Below are 20,873 nucleotides of genomic sequence, written 5' to 3'. Positions count from 1 at the left end.
CATTTCCTACTTGTTGCACAAAGAATGGTACTTGCTAAACATTTCTCTTTTGAACAACATGTTTTCGCACTTTTTGTTAAAACAGATGCAAGTAAGAAATGTGCATCTCCTACTTGTATTTTGTTACATACAGTATGAACTACAATTTTATATGCAGATTCCAACCTGTCAATTAATAAAAAAGACAAATTTATTGACGCTGCTCAAATGTGTTTGCTATTCTTGACTATGAAAGACTCTTACAGGGTATCATATAAGTGGTACAGAAGTTTCCCGGAAGTCCTGACTTTGTCAAAAACATACTGCATATAAATGGTTCAGAGTGATTCTACTCTCCAATTTTCTGTCATTAAAAGTTGCCATCTTGGAAATTGCTGAGATGGGTTGTAGCAATGCAGTGTGTGTTAAAGCTGGTACAAAAGAAATTACAAGAGGCATATAAAGCACTATGAACAAACTATGAAGGTCAGAGTACTTGTGCAATAAACTGTATATTCTAAATACACATTTCCTTGCACACTCTGTGCAAACTGGCAATTTACTGTACCTTGAAATTGTCATCAATTTTCTATAAACAGTCTGTGATCTCCCAAACCTCTACTTCTTATGATTTATTAATTTAACACAACCTTTGTTCAAATTCTTAAAACATATATCTTTCAACTGCCTGTCCAGTTCTGTTATACTGTCAAGGTACATACAGAAGTACTGTAAATAAATAAGCAGTATCAGTTAACATTTCAAATTTGAAAAGTAGGCATAGTTTTTTTTGCCAGCCACCCTCTGCCTGCAATTTAAAAGCCTTTGGCTATCCTTTTACATCTCATCAGCATTACAATAAGACAAACATGAAGGCTCAGTCAATATGCTTGAATTAGCTCTGTGCAAATGGTCTGCCAACACAATATTCACAGCACATTGGTTGTGTGTTATATAAAGGAGTACAGTTCATTTGAACTTCAAATCTGCACAAAGAGCAACAATGTTGTGTAGAAATGAAGGAAAATGTGTGAAAATGTACATTTGTTCACCAGCTTGTTGCAAAAACAAAGCAAAACAAAACTGTGAATGAAAAACCCAAAGCAATCGTGGAATTTAAGAGTATTGTTTAAGCTACAACTGCAAACTGAGGAAAATGACAAAGCTGGTTGTCCTAAAAGCAAATTCGTTCCTGTAAAATTTCATCTTATTACTCTTTCATACTTCTTAGTTCCAGCATTAATGCAGACATAGTTTGCACTGACCCAGCATAACTAATGGTTAGCCCCTCAGAGCTGTACCAAGACTTTGTCTTGCTGATTTCACAGGTCTAAGGTTGGAAATGACATGTGATGTAGCCTCATGGTTAAAAAATTCTTTGTAAAAATGTCTGTAAAAAAATTGTCTCCCAACTGTCCATTCAAAATGATTATAGTACATGACACTGCAAGGGTTTATCAAACAGTATAACACTAATGTGAAGTTTTAAAAAATTCAATGGCTTTTTAGTTTATATATTTGAAGACACAGTACAATCATGCGGATTAAAAAAACCTCATCATCATCAGAGACATCATCAGAATAAAGGCATAGCACTTGGGCATGCTGTAGACCATCCCTTGCAGATGACATTTATAATACAAACCTTATCTAATAAAATGAGGAATACAGTATGTGTAAAATCAACTAAGTCTCATTTTACTTTTCCCCAACATGAAAAAATCCATTAGGAAAAACAGCAGATGAAACTGAAATTGTATAAAAAGCAAACAACTGCTTTCATAATCATTTTGGCAGAGCACCTGATAGAGGGAATGGCTAATCTTCTCAAGCAAAAGAGTAAATAAATAGTAAAGAGATCAAAGAATCAATAGGGAACCATGATCATTATATGGCACCTATTATTATTATTAATTAATATTAAAATTGGGCAGGTAGAGTCCACAACAAAGGTTTCTGATTTCAGGACATCAGACTATGAATGAAATGACAGAGTTGAAAAAAGCAATACAGGATAAAATTTTATATAAAGAGAGAATAGAATGCAATCAGAAGAGAATGGATGACAATCAATTAAAAATATTCCTCTTGAAGCACAGAGGAAATTCATCCTAAGAGTAAATAAATCAAAGACTAGAAATCAGTAGTCTGAATACTCCAATAATCCACTTTAAGGAGGAACAAAGCCCATTATAAAAAGTTGATAAAAGGAGTTCAAAGAACAACAAAAAGTTATATTAGAAAAGCCGAAATGAATGAGACTGAAAATAATACTGTAATGTAGTCTAAAATAAAGAGAGTATTTTTAAGTATTACAATAGCAAGATGACATTAAATTATGAATAAAACATCTAAGAGATAATAACAGGAAGCCTTTAGACAATGAAAGGGAAATGACTGATGTATTAAATGAATACATCACTTGGACATTTACCAAGGACAAAATTCACAACTGGCCTCAGGCTGGGGAAAGACAAAGCATTAAAATAGCATAAGCATTGGCTGAAATTCTACAGTTAGTAGGAGCACTGAAAATAAACAAATCTCCATGTCCCGATAGTAAGCTACTATTTGTAGTTCACAAACAGATATTACTCACACACTGTTAGCATACCTCCTCCAATGAGTGTAATATGCATTGAAAACTCCTAATGCTGTACTAATCCAGGCTGATACCAAATAATTATAGATCAATAAGTCTTATTTCTATTAGTTACAACATTAAGCACATGAGAACTAGAATTACACTAGAAGATCATCGTTTGGCAACAGGATTCTAGAGGATTGTTATCACATATTTAGAAATGATGGACGTGAACAGGGACAGAAGTAATGTTACATGATATAGTAGACTTCAAGAACACTTGTGATAGAGTTTCTCATAAATGATTCACTCTAAAACGACAAACAATAGGAAATACTTAAGTCTAAGATCTGGTTAACTTATTAAAGACCTATCAATATAGCATGACACTTTCAATAAGAGATATTATATGATGTGCTGGTTCTAAAGAGTTAAAAACACTTAATACTTTATTGTAATATAATTTTTATAAACATTTATTCAGTTGTAAAGTGTAGATTTATATTTCTCATAGTGGTGTTATAAAGTCTGTTACTTCCAGACATTTTGGCTTACTAGATCTAAGACAATTCTATTAAATCTCCCACACCTAACTAATATCACTGCTATTGTGGTTTTGTAAAATTTATGGAACTCATCTTAAGACTACAACAGCAGAGCATAACAAATAAAAAGAAAAAAAAACATCTCCACCTGTATATGGGGCCATGAGGCTTCAAGGGTAGGCTCATCTTCTTCTGGATCAAAGTCTGGGTTTTCACTTGGAGGAAGAGTACGGAAAATATTGACACAAATCTGCAAAGAAAAAAGGCAATGCACTAAGCATGTGGATCTGCAATTTTGCCTGGATAAAAAGGCAGTAGAGACATTGACAATATTCCCAGATCTCTTTCAAATGTCTAAAAATATCGGGATATTTATATTTCTCTGAGAACCATATTTACTTATTTTTAGAATTAGTTCAAAGTGCTGATCTGACAGCAGTGGAAATTTAACTGTGTACCGACTGTCATAGTCTTGGAAATGCAATGTTAACAAACTACCACAGTGCCAGACTTTCCCTGCCCAGAGTCAAAGTCAAAGGCTTCTAAAGACAGCGTAGACTTTGTATTCACCATTAAAATGTCAAAAACTGTGTCGTTTTTGTAACGGGAACTAATATCGAGTGTGTCTCAGTGGAAATCATGGGCCCAAACTAGTATCAGCTCTGAATTTAGGGCTTTCCGGATAAAAGATTTGAAATGTTATATGATTAAAATGTATTTAAATCAAAATCATTAAAGTGCTGTACAAAGCCTCATTAATCAAAATGTAATATTTTTATATCACATGGTTTGGCACTGACAGACTGCCATTCCTTCCAGGGTATAGTCGCCTTGCATGCATGATTTCCCGGATAGGCTTCAGGTTACCGTCACTTTTACCAGGAACAAGCATCTTTCAGATAATGGATGGATGGTTTGGCTGTCTGTTCCAAACTCAAAACAGCTTACACATGTGTACGGGGAATTAGGCTTTAAAGAGCATGACTAATTTGAAAGTGAAGGCACAAAAAAGTCTGCTATTACAATAAGTCGTGCAAGTCTAAACATGTTAAAGGGGAACTGCAGTCCCCATTTCTCAGACCAGTTATTTAAACTCTGTAACAAAATTAATTTATTGATGGAATCGCAACATTTTACAAATTCCAAATTAAGCACAAAATCATGAACTTTGTAATAGTACTGGATAGTCACCAAGTTGTCAAAAAACCCTGGTCTCACCACGGGTGAGGGCAAGAGTTCCCACATATTTTGAAGTGAAGCAGGTCTTCCAGCTCACTAGTCTCCATATCGACTAATGTAATGCGATGTACAAGCGAATAAGAGTACATGTCTGCTGCTACAATACATTTCACCACAGAAATGTTCCAATGTGATCTACATGCACAGTTAAGAAGTAAGTTGTATGGCCTCGAAGATTAGAACAATATTTCTATTGGATCAAAAGAGATCTCTTCACAAGCCTGCTTGTTTGAAATGTAATAGGGCCACTTCACCTCACCAGAAGTTTAGTTGCCTCGTTCTGAATCACAGAACATAGTGCTGTGCATATCTGAAAGTTTTACCTATTTTGTGATGGAAATTGGAAGTTTTACACATTACTGTATACATTTTACTTTAATTGTGGTTTTTAAATACCATTTCAATGCAAATTCTAATCCCAAAATATAAAACAAATTTTGCTGTCCCCCTTTAAAAGCACCTGATAACAATAAGGGTCCAGGGCTAGATTCTTTATCCTGTTACACATTCTTTAATCTGGGGAATTTTTCCTACTGATCATGCCTTAATTTACAGTCCCACCACTGTCCTTCAAACTTTTTTGTGACAAAATTTTAATTCATTTGAAAATTTTCCAAATAACACGAGAACTAAACAATACAACAAAACCCTCCCCTGTGTCCCCACACTCTAAAACCCCTACTCCCCTCAATGATACAGTACAACCTCAGAGTTTCTACCACAGGAGTCCCACAATGGCAACAACATACACTATAAGGACTGTGCAATAACGATTTTAAAGCAGCACAGTAAGCCTCCACTCAACCTTTCCCTGGCACCACAGAATCGAGCAATATACAGTAGATCTCCATGTAAATCAGGTCAAGAGAGCTCAGGATATAGTCACACCAGGGAAAGGAATGCAGTGGCTCCCAACAGAGTCAACATCTTTTTACCCACATTAGAAAAAAATTTCTAATCAGCATGAGTAATAGTTATAATAAATCCTGCCATTAATATAGCACTTTACTTTGCGAATGTTGTCAAACCATTTGACATACAGGAGGAGATCACCTTCACCCACCAATGATGTGCAGCACCCAGCTGGTTAATGAGCAACAGCCTCACTTCACAGCAGATTAGGAGGACATGTGAGACACTACCTCTGTATTGAATTAGGAAGGACCTTTAAGAAGGCCAGACTGTATAAACTCAATTTATTTAGCTAGTAGTAGGTGAGAACAAAGCATATAGTTAATTAGAAAAAAGGGACAAAGCAATAAACGTGTTTGTAGAATCTAACCACATCCTGGCACTCCTTAAATCTGTGAAAAAATGGCATGAGTACTTTGGCACAGCGTACATAAAGGGAGGAGTAAGCCTTCAAGAATTCTTGACTACATGTCTCCAAAAAGCCACAGGAGGTTAACCTATCCCCAGAGACATGCTGTCAGGCAGACAGCAAGTGTTTTTTCCCAACCTGTGATTTGGTACAGAAACAGCTTTCTGTATGTCCCTCCTGGAAGACTGATAAGAGATAGAACTGACACCCGCCTTTTCAACCAGATTTCTAAACTGTAACTCAACTTCCCCTCATCCTGGCAGGGAACAGTTGCAGCACTGTGAGCTTCTAACCAATGCCAAGACTCTTCATACTTTACTTATTTTTGTTATATATAAGGTTAAAGTTAATAGCATTTATACGACACCCAGACAGAGTGCAAAGATTTATTTTATTGTACTGAAATCTAGACTCGCTTTTAATATGTAATCATTAATATACTCTATATGCAATCTGAAATAACTGGAGCTCAAAGGATTTTATTATTTTTTATTAAATGCTATTTCTAACAATACTGACCCCATCTCACCGTATGTCAAATTAAGATAAAGAAATCTTAGCCCTGTCATATTGTATATAGGTGTACGACATCAGAGATCTGGCTGAAGAAAGACACTTTCTTAAAGTTCCTATGCTTCCAAACCTTAAAGAAAATGTAGCTCCAGGATTCTACCAAAACGAGTTGGATTAATGAGAGGTTAAGGATTTATACTCAATATGCAATAAGTTTAAACTAGTCTCTCGAAAGCATAAAACTAGATAGAACTAGATAGCATAAAACTTGCTTTTGATAATTAAACCTCAGTCTTGAAACGTTACTGCAAACATTACTAACTACTGGTTTTACCATATGATATTTAACTCTCGTGTTTAGCACTGAAACTCTTAACAGTGTACGCTAAATAGCTGCAGCCGAAGTTTCTACCGACAATAACCTGCATACTGTCAACACAACTTGAAGTTCAGCTCTGGGTATGGATCACAGCACACCTGTCAATCTTAAAGACACAGTGTGGCAGCACACTGTTAATAAACATGCCGAAGTTTAGAATTAGGCCAGGGTAAATGTAAAAATGTTGCAGTTACTGTACCACTTGAACCAGTAAATGACTTCATGCTATGCCTTGCCATCAATTTTAAAGCTTTTGCTCCTGTGACAAAGAATTCGAATTATTCATTTTAGACCACTCAATGTTTCTATAAGCAAGTAAAAAGTCTGCTCATCACACAGCTAGAAATAGTTCGCAGGCACAGCACAACATCCAGCCTCTGTGGCTTTTTTTCTTTTGAATGGAAAAAGCATCTGTGAGCTTCAGCTGCTAAACAAACAAAAATAGTTGTCACTCAGAACCCACAGATTTTGCCAAATCGGACCTGAGTGCAATAAATATAGAGGACATGATTGCATAACTGGGAAAAGATTAATTATCTTGACCACCATAGATTACTTGAATTATATGTAAAAAAAAAGTAATTCGGTATTTTAAAATTCACAAGTGAGTTGGTATAGTGGTGCAGGGGGTAGAATTACTGGCCTGGATTAGACTCCTGGGGTGCTATCTAAATAGAGATTGTGTGTTTCCCTGTATTTGCACGGGTTTTCACCAGGTGCTCCAGTTTCCTCCCACGGTCCAAAGTCAAAAAGGTAGGTCAATTGGCTTCTGAGAAAACCAGCTCATGTGCGAGTGGGTGTGTCTGTGCGCCCTGTGATGGACTGGCATCCTGTCTGGGGTGTACCCTGCCTTGCACCTGCTGCTTGCCAGGATAGGCTCCTGCTCTCCCACGACCCTGTATTGGATAAACAGGTTAGGAAATGGATGAATGGAAACTTAAGTGCTAGAAAATGTAAAAGGTGGAATCCCCCTCTGTATGTTGCTGTGTTTTTGTATCCATGTTTTTTTATTTACTTTAACAAATAAAAAAAAATATATCAACACGTTAGTATTTACAATGATGACCAAGAAACACTTTTACACAGCAGGGGATTTACTAGAGCAGTCTGACAGAATTACCTTGTTCAAGGATACAGCGGCAGTGTACCACCTGGCATGTGAAGTCATGACACTCTGGATCGAGTCCACAGGCTTAAATACAACTCCAGTTACTACTACTGCCAAGAATGTGGAGTAGTGGCAATTTTTTTTGTTTGTTTTTGTTTAGTATTAAAGCAACAGATTATTTACATGTTACCAGAAAGGTTGTCCCTAGAAGATTTCAACTGCAAACATTGACAAGTCCCACTTGTCAAAAATGAAATACTGAAGCAATGCAACATTAAGGCTAAGGAGTATGAATCCATTGTAAAGAAAGTTGAATATTTAAGAATTATTTTTATCTTCACCAATACAGAAATTATGATGTTAAAATACCACGTTATGCTCGCCCAACTGCTCCACAAGGGGTTGTTCTCCCGCGGGGTGTGTTACACTAAAAAAATGAAAACTGAATAGGGTGTACTAAACGCCTGCACACAGACCCAGTGATTAGGATCATATCTGCAACTTTTTACAACTCAAAATACAGTAAAGACATTTTTGCAGCTATGCAACTTAGCTAAATGTGTGAAGGGGGAGGGGTGTTTAGTACTTAAAGAGTAAATGAGAGGTAAGAGAACAAGACCTCTTCTTTCTCAGGCAGACGGAGCCACTCAGCCCTTTTTCCGACTCTTCTCAGGCACCAAATTTCATCTTTCGCGCCATAGACATCCTCCCCTGAAACCACAACAGGACCTGTTTCCTCTGCCATTAACCTCAGCCCATGACTTTTTGTTCGCAGTGGAGACAGCAATGCAGAGCACCTGGCATTACTGAGAGTTTTCGCTGCACCGGGTGCTCTGAGGGTGTTTAAAACCTATTAAGCCTCTCCTCGGCAATCTGGCATTGACGTCCACATCTCATTTCTGAGCCATCGTTCCAACTTCCCAGCAAAGCCCTTCCTGTTCCTGGTTTCCAGTTTCCTTGGGCTCCTTCTGGGAGCTTTTTCCAACAGCTGTGATGCCCGGAGGATTCCCATAGCCGAGAGGGAACCAGAGGATGAGCCTGAAGGGAAGACCTGATCTTAGCAGATGTCTCCGCCGGCCAGGTCCAAATGGCGCCTTGGAAATTGGTTCCATCCTCTTTAAGGTACTTCCCCGGAGGACTGCCTGCCAGGAGACCTTGCTGACAGCTCTCACCTGGCCTGGTCTTTGGAGAACACCCCCCCTTAAGGGTGAGTGCTTTGAATCGTTCTGTGTCCTGGTGCCCTCTGGCTGGAGAGAACACCAGTTTGGAGTTCCCTGCCCAGCCTGGAAGGTCAGACCCTTCCACCCTGTGAAGCCCTCTGGACTCAGCAAAGCTCTCCTTTCCCTCAAAAGCCTTCCTTACACTATCCTCCCTTTGCTGCCTGCCTGCACCCCAGGCAACTCCAGCATGCTGTCCACCTCCACCATACAACCACCTTTTCCTGGGACCTCTGCAAGAGGAATTCCTCCCCCGACAGAAGAGAGCAACACCCCTGGTGGCCCCTGCTCCAAGTTCCTGGTCGGCGGACTTATGTGTACAGTTCTTCTTCGGACTGGTGCAACGCGGTGATAGCCCCTCTTCTGTGCCCGAGGTGCAGAAAGCCAGTCACTCTCTCTGGTCCGTCATACCTATTGTCTTGGGTCTGTAACACCAGCAGCATCACCCCATTTTCTGGTGGGGCAAAGCCAACCATGACACCATGATAATGAAACAATCTGGTAATGCAACTTGACAGGCTTCTATAGGGTGGATGTTCATTGTAAAGAAGAATATAAAGATGTTTTTATAATTCCATATCTACAAGTATAATTTATATCACATATAGAGAAGTATTTCTGTGTCATTTGTACTTCTAAACAAACTCAATCCATTTCAGTATTTCAGTTTCTCAATCCTTCAAGAACGTTGAACCAAGAGCTTAATCAATGTATATTTCGAATATGTTTCATCCCAATAAACTGCACACTGAAATGTATTTAGAAATATTCTTAGTGAAATAAAAACTCTTAAGAATGTTCCATGAATATAGTTGGTAATTAACCAATCGTTGGTAACTAACCCTAATTACTAAGGTAAAAGTTACCTCTGTTCTCAGGAATAATATTCTAGTACTTAGTTGACTTCGACTATACATCTCACTAAAATCAGTTATAAAAACTAACAGCTTTTAGCTGCCTCTGCATCCACATACTCCTATTGAAATTCAATGTTTGAAAAACATCGCTTTGAGGCAGGTCATCGCTACAACAATAATAACAGTTATTTTTAGCTTAAAGTACGAATGCATGACAAGCCAGAGCTGGGAGTTTCATTTTGTACTGTCTCTTTTTCTAAAGGGGAATTACAGAACAAGACACCCAGCTCTTATTCAAATTAAAAAGTAAGATGATTACACAAGGGAGGCAGAGTCTGGAATTAAAATGATGAATAAAACAATAAAGTGTTAAAGATGAGAGATAAGTTGGAGAGAGAAAGTAAAAACTGATCAAGCCCTTTTCTTTGATACTGTAACTGTTAAAATTATCTGGGAAACGTCAAGGAAAAATCAAACAAGACTTTGAGCTCTCACATGGTCACCATAGCTGACTTTCATAGACATTAGCCATTTAGTTATATGATAGTGTCACAGGGTAGGAGACCATCTTGTTAAAGGTTTGTTCAAAAAATAAAATAGGAAGTCCATTTTATTAGTTTGTAGACATACTTACAGAAGTCAGTGAGTAAAGACTGTCTTATTTTTAGGGTTAATTTTATAACTCATACAGATGTTTTCAGACATCTCAGCTAATGTTTTAGGACATGAACTCCTCTTGGTATCCCATTTCTAAAAAAATGCATTAAGAAAATGTTTGAAAACATGTACTGTATGTCTTAAACATCATTTCAGTACAGATTACCTTCTCCACTTTTAATTTGCTCACAATTGGGGTTGTAAGGAATTCCTTTTCAATTTGGTTAGTTGATCTTAGTAATATGTACTGTAATACTGTAAGACAATATACAGTACGTGTCACAAATGTGTCAGAAGTAAGAATAAAATGATTAACTACTGTACATGTGAGAAGCAACACTTTGTTTGAATAAATATGCCCTAATGTTTTACAGAGAAGACAGAGACAGAGAAGCAGCAGAAGGGTCTTGCTCAAGACTCCAAAAATCTTAGAACATCACACCATAAAGTCTGCATTTACATTATGAATGTAATTTTATTTTGTTCAAATACTTACAATACTTAAATGTGTTTTTAACAAGAACTCGGGATACTAAGTGTCATACTAGGTGATCCCATCTTGTTAGTATATCATTACAATCTTACTTGACTTCTTGCAATTTGTTATCAATATATCATTTCAACAGGCAATCATACATAATTGAAAACTAACCATTTTGGTAAAAAACCTGAATTTCCAAAGAAATGTGAGCAACAGCTGTCCAAAAAAAGTATTCCTTTATAAATCAAACTAGCAGCTTTAGAAGAGCTCTAGAGAGAGAGAAATGTAGAAAGGCAACCAGCTGAGACTGCAGAGCTGTTTTCTTTTTCTTAAAAAGGCAAGTTAAACAGAAGAGATGCACTTTCTGAAAGAAATAATAAGCACTTCAGTTATGCCATTTCGCAAGAATAAAACAGTTGTAGCTGAGCAATGAGAAAGTGGTGTTCATCCACCACATCCAAGTTGAAGTCCTGTTAATTTATACTACAAGAATCATTAGCATCTTGTACTTGACATTCCAAGGAAATAAAATGGCTGAAGGATTGAATTCTGATGAAAAGCACAATGTAAACACAAGGGTATTGTTATTACTACTATTCTCAACTGTAATAGCTGCATTATAGGAAAAAAAATGCAGAAAATATTTTAAAAACACATTATTTCCACCTTGTTGAGACTGCTAAATAAATAAATGCTTCCTGCAGGGCCAAGCTAAACAGGTGGGAGGATTAAACATCAATCTGGTTCGAGTGACGTTCAGAAGTGCCCTCTAATTTCAGGTCCCCAAGCAATCATCCCACACTGTGATGAGCAATAGAGCACACGATTTCTAAAACTAAAGGGGCTTCATTAGGGAAATCTGGCCTCACACATGCATGTCCTGATTCCCCTTTTAAGGAATATCAACCAAAGAAACTATATGTGCTGCCAGCCCCAGTAGAGGACAGTACAGGGAAAGGAGAATAATCAGGCAATGATGCACTGATGTGCCGCTAACTGGGCGAAACCAATCAGCAGCTGTTATTGACTGTATCTACAGTATGATGGTCATTATCAAGAAAATAAATGTGGAAATTACTGTACAAGTATTAGTTTAGTTTAAGAAAGCACAACAAAAGTAACGTTGAATTAATTTTCCTAATATCAGTGTCATTAATTAAATCATTGCAAGCAAAGTCTTGGATAAATACAGTACCAAATATTATTATTTTAAACTTAAAACAAGTTGAACTACAAATATCCTTGGTGTAGTGTAAAAAGGTAAGTAAATGAAGATTGCTTTAGTTGTGCCCTACAATAGTTGGTTGCCTATGATTAGACTAAGAGGATTTGAACACTTTTTTGAACTAATTTTGTATTCTGATTTTTTTAAAGTAACAGGGAATACTCTGGTTTTTGAAAAAGAAAAGAAGAAAACTAGGTCAGGGAAGTGAGAACACAAATCAATACACAAATCGTCTTGCCAACGTGCTGGAAGTAACACAATTTGCACAACCTTGAAAGTTTAGTAAACCATACCAGGGAAAGTGCTTATATGCATTTTGTCTACTCACATTACGCAGCAATGCATGACAAATGCTGAAATAAACAAATGAACATAAGAAGAAGAAAATAAATTGTCACAGACATGCACTTTTGTTAAAATGTTACAAACCAGTATTTACTGGTATTTACCATCATATTTAGCTCATTGCAATTGGAGTTAACAGTTCAAACACCTTAAAGGCTATTCAATCTAGTGACTTTAACAAAATCCACTTAAACCCATATTCTTTGGTGAATGCTAAGGAGGAATTCATTGACATTCTTGGCCTGTTCAATTAGGAGAATGAAACTTGCTTCAAATCCACAGTCACTAAGAGAGCTGCTTATCCTTACCGGGGTTTTGAAAGACTGTGATCTCCTGTCACTTCAGTAAAGAGCATAGGCAAATGGAACAGCAAGGGCTACACTGGGAGCTGATTAGCAGTCAGACTCAAATCACCCTGTTAAGTGAACCTAAGGGCGTCTTGACGTAATGGAAGTGTGCGTACTAGGAGGTCAGGGGAAAGGTATCCTCCTGTCCTAAGGTAATCTTGTCTAGTCTCATTAGAATCCAGCTCACCTGTGACAGATAAGAGATAAAAGGAATAAAATCCTTTCATGCTGACTAGGAAGAGCTATGTTGTCAGACAGTGAAGGACAGAAAAGGATGACATCTTCGTTCTTCAACAACTTCATGATTTCATGATAGCTGGCAATGAGATACAAAATCTTTGAGGGAAAATGGTTCTGTTGTAGGCAGAACAGCAAAAGCAAATGTTGCTATGGCATCTTCTGATGCTTCTTGTTTGTTGTTTTGCTTGCTCTGTAGTTACTCTACAATGAGGTGTGCAGCAAAGTAAAAAGGTTGACCAAACTAAGCCCAGCGTAAAGAGTCTGTATAATAATTTTCTTACACTGATAATAACCTAATCCTGATTTCCTAATGTAATAAAAGCTAGATTCCAAAAATAAATACAATACGTTTAATCACAAATAATGTGTCGTGTGTTCAACCTTGTTTTCTTTGAGGAAATTTATAATTTGCAATCTTCCAGTGCGGTTTGTCATCACATTTAATATATACATACTGTATATGTTTATAGTAAATTATTTAAATAAATTAGGGATGAACCGGCTACATTATATTGAGAATGGTACAAATCAGATCTTCCTGTTAATAGCTTCCGAAGATTGAGGCAGCTTGAGCTGTAGTGCTTTAGCATACAGTACAGTAACAGAACAAGCGAGCTGATACAGTGCTGATAAACAGAGGTCAAGTAAAACACTTCAGCTTCAATGCAACCTCCAAGCAAATGGCAAAGATGAAGGATACCTTGCACTCAAGGAAAGATTACTGTCTAATGAAGAGAAAACACCTTGACGTTCAATTTGTCCTATAGTTCAAATGTTTATAATTTCAGAAAAGAAAGACAAACCCAAAGATGAAAAACATACTGTAGGCTCCCACTGCAGAGCAGTTTGAATTAAACCTCGGTTATAGAAAAGATGCTTGTGCACAACACCGAGTGTTGGAAATGTTATGCTTGTTACTTTATTATGAGTAAATCTACATAGACGTGCAGCTAAATATACACAGATTTGCTTTTCTGCTTCATTAGACCTTATTTGTAGAAGACCTTGCAGCTCATAAAATCTGAAATGGACTAAAACACCAGGAAATAAGAGTTGTTCCCATCTCCAGGACTTCCTTTTTGATGGAATCAAAAAATGCTACTTATGAAAGCAGCCCAGTACACAACGTACCAAAGACATTTACACACAGAAACACAAAGTCTGCATAGAGAGAGTATGAGTGTAGTGTAGGACAAACTGTGAAGCTATGTTGTTGCCAATTGGGACTGAAAAGTAATGTGTAAAGATGTCTTCCAGTTTATATCCCTATTCATAATCTTTGCCTGTCCACTATGAACATTGCACTGGGATGTTTCCAAATATTACGAGACTAATACAAAGGTAAATCGATCACCCAAAACTTAATCCTTTATAATTATGCTGTAATGTACTGTGTCTTTTATATTTATGTAGTATTTTGAAGGTTCATTGCAATGAATGTACAAAATCCCCTTGCTCCTCCCCCCCCCCAAGAAAAAGAAATTAAGCCTTTTAAAAGATATTTCTTGGAAGCACAGTGAGGCATTGGTTAGTACTGCTGTCTGTGTGTGCCCTGTCCAGGATGTACCCTGCCTTGCGCATGTTGCTTGTCGGAATAGGCTCTGGCTCCCCCGCTACCCCATATAGGAAGAAGCATTTAGAAAAAGAAGGAAAAGGTGTTTTACTGGAGGTGATGACTGAAATGTGGCAAATCCCAAAACCAGACAGTAGCCAAAGAGGAGGAAGTGTTTGCTGCCTGCAAGATAACCCAAATCATACATCAAGGGGCCAAAGGCACAGTGATGTCGTTTGACACAAAGGTGCAATCATAATCCTTTTAATGCGAATGTGGTCAACTGGTAAAGAAAGGCAAAGAAGAGGTAGACTGCCACACTCAAAACAACAAGATCAGATCAGGTTTAATGTGCCAGCTCACTCAAAGCAGAAAATAAAATACCTAGCAGTCCAAAAACAACATGAGACTTTTTTTTTTACTTTCAGCTACAAAGCACGCAAGTCAGTTTCTGAGAAACTTGTCCAATGCTCTATTATATGACAAAAAAGCCCATGCAATCATTCAAATGTTTAACAGAATTGCTTGCAATCTTTAGAAGCTCCCTAGGAAACCAAAGAACAAAGAGAAATGTGCATTTCCCTGTTCACACCTAAGTGCCTGAATTTCGAGACCTTTTTTCATAAGGAGACAGGGAATTAGAATGTAAGGGAATCGACCTTTCACAAGGATGCAAGAGATAAGTGTTTCAAATTAGGACCATTATCATTCAGTTATAGACCTAAAATGGGTTGAACATACAGAAATATCTTTTTAATTTACACTGAAATTATGTGAACTGAATTGCTGTAGAATGTACAAAGCCCCCACTTTCTGATAACAAAATCTTTATTATAGCACCGGTGACTATACTTCTGCAAACCCCTGATGAAATACAGTATATCAAATGAGCCCTATTACATATGCATTAAAAAGAATCTGAGTCTTGTAATTGCAAGTCTGTCCTCTCACAATGCTCTATGGGATAAACACTGAAGAGGACCCATACAGTGTCTATAGATTATCCCTCAGTGTATTTAATTAGCATTGCCCTTGGCAAATTCTAGATGCGTCAGAGAAGCAGCTCACTTGTATGGCAATATGAGTCACACAGATGCAAGAATAGCAACAGGCCTAAATATTTTTGGAGAAAAGATAAGTCAAAAAGTGCATGATTTATGTATGACTTTATCAGTCTTTTGCAGAATAGAACAAATATTACTTTGCTTCCTGTTAGAAGTTTTATTTTAATTACCTTGCATAAATTCAAATACTGTTTCTCCACATGTAGTTTATGGCACAGCAGATACAGTATATTTCCCAGGCAGGGAAAGATTCCATTACTGGAAAATAACCATCATTTTCTGAATTAGTTTTTGAAGAGGGCAGCATGGTGGCATAATGGTTAGCATTTCTGCCTTGCTGTGTTGGGGCCCTGGGTTCAATTCCTAGGGTGCTCTCCACATGGGGTTTGTATGTTCTACCTGTGTTCACATAAGGGTTCTTCCAGGTGCTCTGGTTTCCTCCCACAGTCCAAAGACCTCCCGGTAGTATAACTGGTTTTGGTAAAAACTGTCCCTGGTGTGAGTCAGTGTGTGTTTGTGTCTATGTTTGCCCTGTGATGGACTGGTGTCCTGTTCAGGGTGCATCTTACTTTGCACCCAATTTTTCCCGGGGAAGGCTCGGAGCCACCGCGACCCTGAATTGGATAAGCAGTTATTGAAAGTGTTGTTATGAGTATTGGAAGACATGCCAGATTTGTTTTGCTCTTTAGTGATCTCTTTCGCCAAAGTTCTTTTCTTTTTTCTGGACAGGTGTATAATGGATGGCTCTGTGGGATATGTATTAAAAACTACAGAAGCTCCATCAACAAGAAGACCCAAAAAACAAGAACAGCCTTTAAGACAATTATGAATACCAAAGGCACTGACTGCACATACTCTATAAACAGACAGAACGGAAATATAATGATGTTGGGTCTTTGTATTTACAGTTTTTCCCACACTGCTCCTCATGAAAAAAAAATATTAATTAAAGTCATAAACATACTCAACCACAATTTACGCTTCTCAAGACCTTATTAGACACTGTTAATGAGGGTCACCACACAAACTCAAAACTCATTTTTAGCAGAAAGACTCCAGCTAGTCGTATTGAGTTTACAGAATCTTAACCTTTCAAACCATCTCAAGCTGTATGGAATCCAGGGGAATGGGGTCTGAGGGGTATTTAAACTTGAAATAAAGTTAAAAACCCAGAATGACATACAAGTAAAATGTAAAAGGAAAGGTAGCAGAGGAAATTCTTTGTGAGAATCTGAGATGAACAGATGATGAGCCACATGGATACCATATCCTTTCCTTTGTACAAGCCTCTACACTCTTGACTGAGTAGGATGCTGTTGCAGAGATGGCTTTTATCACTTCTGCAAAACACCACATCTCTTAGTGATATTTTAAGGTTACAGAAAGAGACTAACAGAAAACAGCAACCATTATATCCATTTATCCTATGAAAAATACTTTTAGAAAATGAGTGTTCTTAATTTCGTTTTGATTATGGGTTTATACTGCCAAGATATAGCTCAATGTGTCCTCTTATTTCAATCCCACACTTTGGCATCGCATCCTGAATCTCTTTAAAAGGGAGAGGCAAGACTTCCTCACCGCAAGCTCAGTGAGAAGGAAGATCAACGTCTGCTTTAAATCCTCTTTAGTACACAGACTAGTACAACAGACAGTTGAAAAGACATTGAATGCACTTAAATCATTTAAAGCATAGGGTTAGGAAGCAGGGTATCCTAAAGGAGCTACACACAACAGAGCTACAACACGAATATCGAATGCCAACCTGTTGCAAAGAATTAATATTTTGCTTCAAGAACTGGCCACATCTCTGAAACATAGGAGTCGTCCACTGGCTCTGCTTTTCCAGTGTGGTATCATGACACAATTTTGCAAAACCTAGATGGGAAAATAGCACTCTTTTGAAGTTCAGCAGATTCAGCTAGCAGAGCCATCAGTCAATAAACACTCTCCAAATCTATTTCAGCTTAGCCCACTCAGACACAAGGCTCTCTTTTCGAATCAAAGGCAGCTGCAATGCTCTTGCAATGCTCAAGAAGAGTGACAGAGCAAGTTAAGGAAGTGCTCGGTGGCATGGCGAGCTCATCTGAGGGAGCACTGGAAAGTCGAAACAAGTTGCTAGTTTTGAAATGGTGAAAGTTAACATTTGTGGTATCCTGAGGCGGAAGCTGAAGTATTATTCGGGTTTGTCATATATTTTTATAGACACAATTTTGTAGCACCATGACCCCCAGTTCAGTGCATTTTACTGCCATAATTTCTCATCCCTCACTAACATCAATTTATCAAACTCAGCTTGAAAAACAATGGTAATAACAGCATTGCATTTCACCATATCACTCTGCAACTCACAACTGGCAACCCACTGAAGCTAAGCAGGTGTGAGACCTCCTGGGAAAAACTAAGGTTGCTGCTGGAAGAGGTGTTAGTGGGGCCAGCAGCCCTACAGTCCATGTGGGTCCTAATGCCCCAGTATAGTGACGGGGACACTATAATGTAAACAGACACCGTCCTTCGGATGAGACGTAAAGACCAAGGTCCTGACTCTCTGTGGTCATTAAAAATCCCAGGGCGCTTCTCAAAAAGAGTAGGGGTGTAACCATAGCGTCCTGGCCACATTTCCCATTGGCCCCTTACCAATCATGGCCTCCTAATAATCCCCATCTATGAATTGGCTTCATTACTCTGCTCTCCTCCCCACTGATAGCTGGTGTGTGGTGAGCATTCTGGTGCACTATGGCTGCTGTTGCATCATCCAGGTGGATGCTGCACATCGGTGGAGGTGGAGGGGAGTCCCCATTACCTGTAAAGCACTTTGAGTGGAGTGTCCAGAAAAGCGCTATATAAGTGTAAGTAATTTTTTTTATTATTATTATCATCAACTCAGTCTTACTTCTGAGCTGGAAGGCTGAGTACATTCAGCTAACTGATTAAATCAAACTCTCTCCAATACTATTTAAGCCATTTGGCACTCTTTTTGCATCACAACCAGTCAGTGTGACACAAGGAAAAGGAACGAAGCCACCTACCATGTTAATTATGTCGGAGTAGGCCGACTCAACCAGCACGCCCCGGTTCGTAGAGACAAAATCCACCAGCTCGTTCAGTGTTGCGCGTTTTATCTCTTTGCTCTTGAGGTCCGAAACCGAGTCCATGAAATCGAACAACATGCAGCACTGCTGCAGCTTTTGGCTGAAGAGCTCCTGCTGTTCTGTTGAAGGGGCATCTGAAAAGAAGAACAAGAGGTCACGTCAGGGCTTTTGCTGACACAAACCAAACCCAAATGAGGATTCCCAAACCAAGCCCTGCTGTAGCAGTGGTCTGTCATCTGACGTGCCAGAATGCTTGTGGGTAAAACTACTAAGTGCACAAACTGGAACAGCTTTAAACAGGGTTTGCAGTGAAAAAATTACAGTATGAAGTAACATATTAATTAAAATATCTATGGTTGCTAATGCTGTAAACAATCATACTTACTCACCAGTATGACCATTATCTTTTCCTCATTCATTACGGTCTTAATGACCATTACCTTTTCCACATTCATTATGTCATTTAAACAGGCTGCTACTGGACCCTGACAGCAGTGGTGCCAGCAACAAAGAAGTAACTGGTGCCAACCAGAAGAGAAGAGAGGAAAGCCATTGAGGCTGAGTGGAGAAATCCAAAGTTAAAAGCAGAATGTGACCAGTCAGCTCGGGGTGTAATTCAGCGTGGGAAGTGATCCCAGGCCTAAAGCTTACATCATCCTTCGCTCCAGCCCAAAAAAAGCCAAAATCAAGGAAGACAAAGAGGCTACTGAAGTCTTCACACTTGCTGCCAGATCTAAATCAAACTTTAATTTCCCTTAATATAAACCAACTGTGATTTGAAAAGACCAAGCAAAACCAAAACCCCTTATTTAAGGGCTCTTTACTGAATTAGCACAGACTGGAGCTCCCAAAATGTCCTTGCTGACACACCCGAAGGCTTTTAACACTATCCTGCTGCTCAATTAACAACTGCATTCTCTGAGGCACACTACTTAGTGCAGCTCAGAGGCAATTCAGAAGTTCTTAAAACTTCTGAGAATCCTGGGATTGGTAAGTGTAAAAAAAACCTACCCTGAGGTATAAAATAAGAATGTAAACCTTCAATTGTTTGACGTACATGTTGTAATTATAAATGAGTCTAATTAGGAAAAGTCTTGTTTTAACACCCCACTGCTAATCAAAGGATTTTTTAACCATGTTCTGAAACACCACGCCAATCTCATCCTGCAGAACGAGCACACATAAAAATGCCCATGTTACAGGAATGATGAATGTCATGTGCATGAAATGTTTTTAAAAAGTAAATAAAAATTAAACTTCTAAGAATAAACAGGGACTTAAGGTTGTTGACCCACAGCAAGCATTTTAGAGTCCAATTACAGAAAAACTGTTAGGTCTGAAGTCCGATGAAAGCACAAGGCCTTGAAGAATGAAAACAAACAAAACATACAGGTGAGAACATAATGCGTATTTTTTCTGATGCTACAAAATGAACAAAGCTATACTTTAATTTCGAGACAGGGGACATTAGCACACACTCTAAACAAAGCAAAAACTAAAGAGCACCAAGTAAAACTTCTATTATACTGTATATCAAATTCGGTAGTTTAAAAAAACATGCAATGCCAGTAATTCTGAAGGGGAAAAATACTAATACAGGAGTGACACAGTATTTTATTGGTAATAAAATAAAACTATAAAAGATTGGTTATGTTGTTGATTTACTTGGAAGACAAGTTATCACAGTAGCCGGGTCTGCAGTCAGAGGTACTGCTTTGTCGTGTAAACAAAGCAGTACCTTTGTTTTTAATTTCCCTTGGTCCTGAACACTGCTGAGGAATTACAGCATCCTGGCAGAACAATGCTCATCCAATGCTTGACACAGAATACTGAGAGAACATATAATGCTTATTCCATGCATACAGTGGCTGAAATGAAATCTAAAAGTTTCCGTATATTAGTCCAGATGCCCCTTTAAATGAACAGCTCCCCTCTGTAGAGCCACATCTATCTCAATTTTCAATCAACATTTTAATGAAGTAGTTTCAGTTAACGAAGCATAGCATTATCATAATAAAATCATTACTTAACTTAGAGAACTCCTCTTTTACAGCAATTTTTGTCAAGAAGAGTGTTCTCATTGTGGCTTTTGGAGCACATGAAGTATTCCTAAAACATTTATTTAAAA

General features: G+C 38.0%; 1 protein-coding gene across 1 annotated transcript in view; it reads right to left on the bottom strand.

Moving 5' to 3' along the window:
- Positions 1-20,873, bottom strand: part of ppp2r5a (protein phosphatase 2, regulatory subunit B', alpha isoform) — a 101,492-nt gene that overhangs the window by 33,567 nt on the left and 47,052 nt on the right. The window contains exons 2-3 of the mRNA XM_088928683.1: positions 18,683-18,879; positions 3,257-3,358 (exon numbers count right to left, since the gene is read on the bottom strand). Of these exons, the coding sequence (XP_088784809.1) occupies positions 3,257-3,358; positions 18,683-18,879 (299 nt within the window). The remainder of the gene's footprint in view (positions 1-3,256; positions 3,359-18,682; positions 18,880-20,873) is intronic.

Source organism: Atractosteus spatula, chromosome 2, assembly GCF_055471065.1.
Source record: "Atractosteus spatula isolate fAtrSpa1 chromosome 2, fAtrSpa1.hap1, whole genome shotgun sequence".
Classification (NCBI taxonomy): Eukaryota; Metazoa; Chordata; class Actinopteri; order Semionotiformes; family Lepisosteidae; genus Atractosteus; species Atractosteus spatula.
The sequence above is the reverse complement of the archived record's forward strand: the minus strand, read 5'-3'. Positions and strand labels throughout refer to the sequence as shown.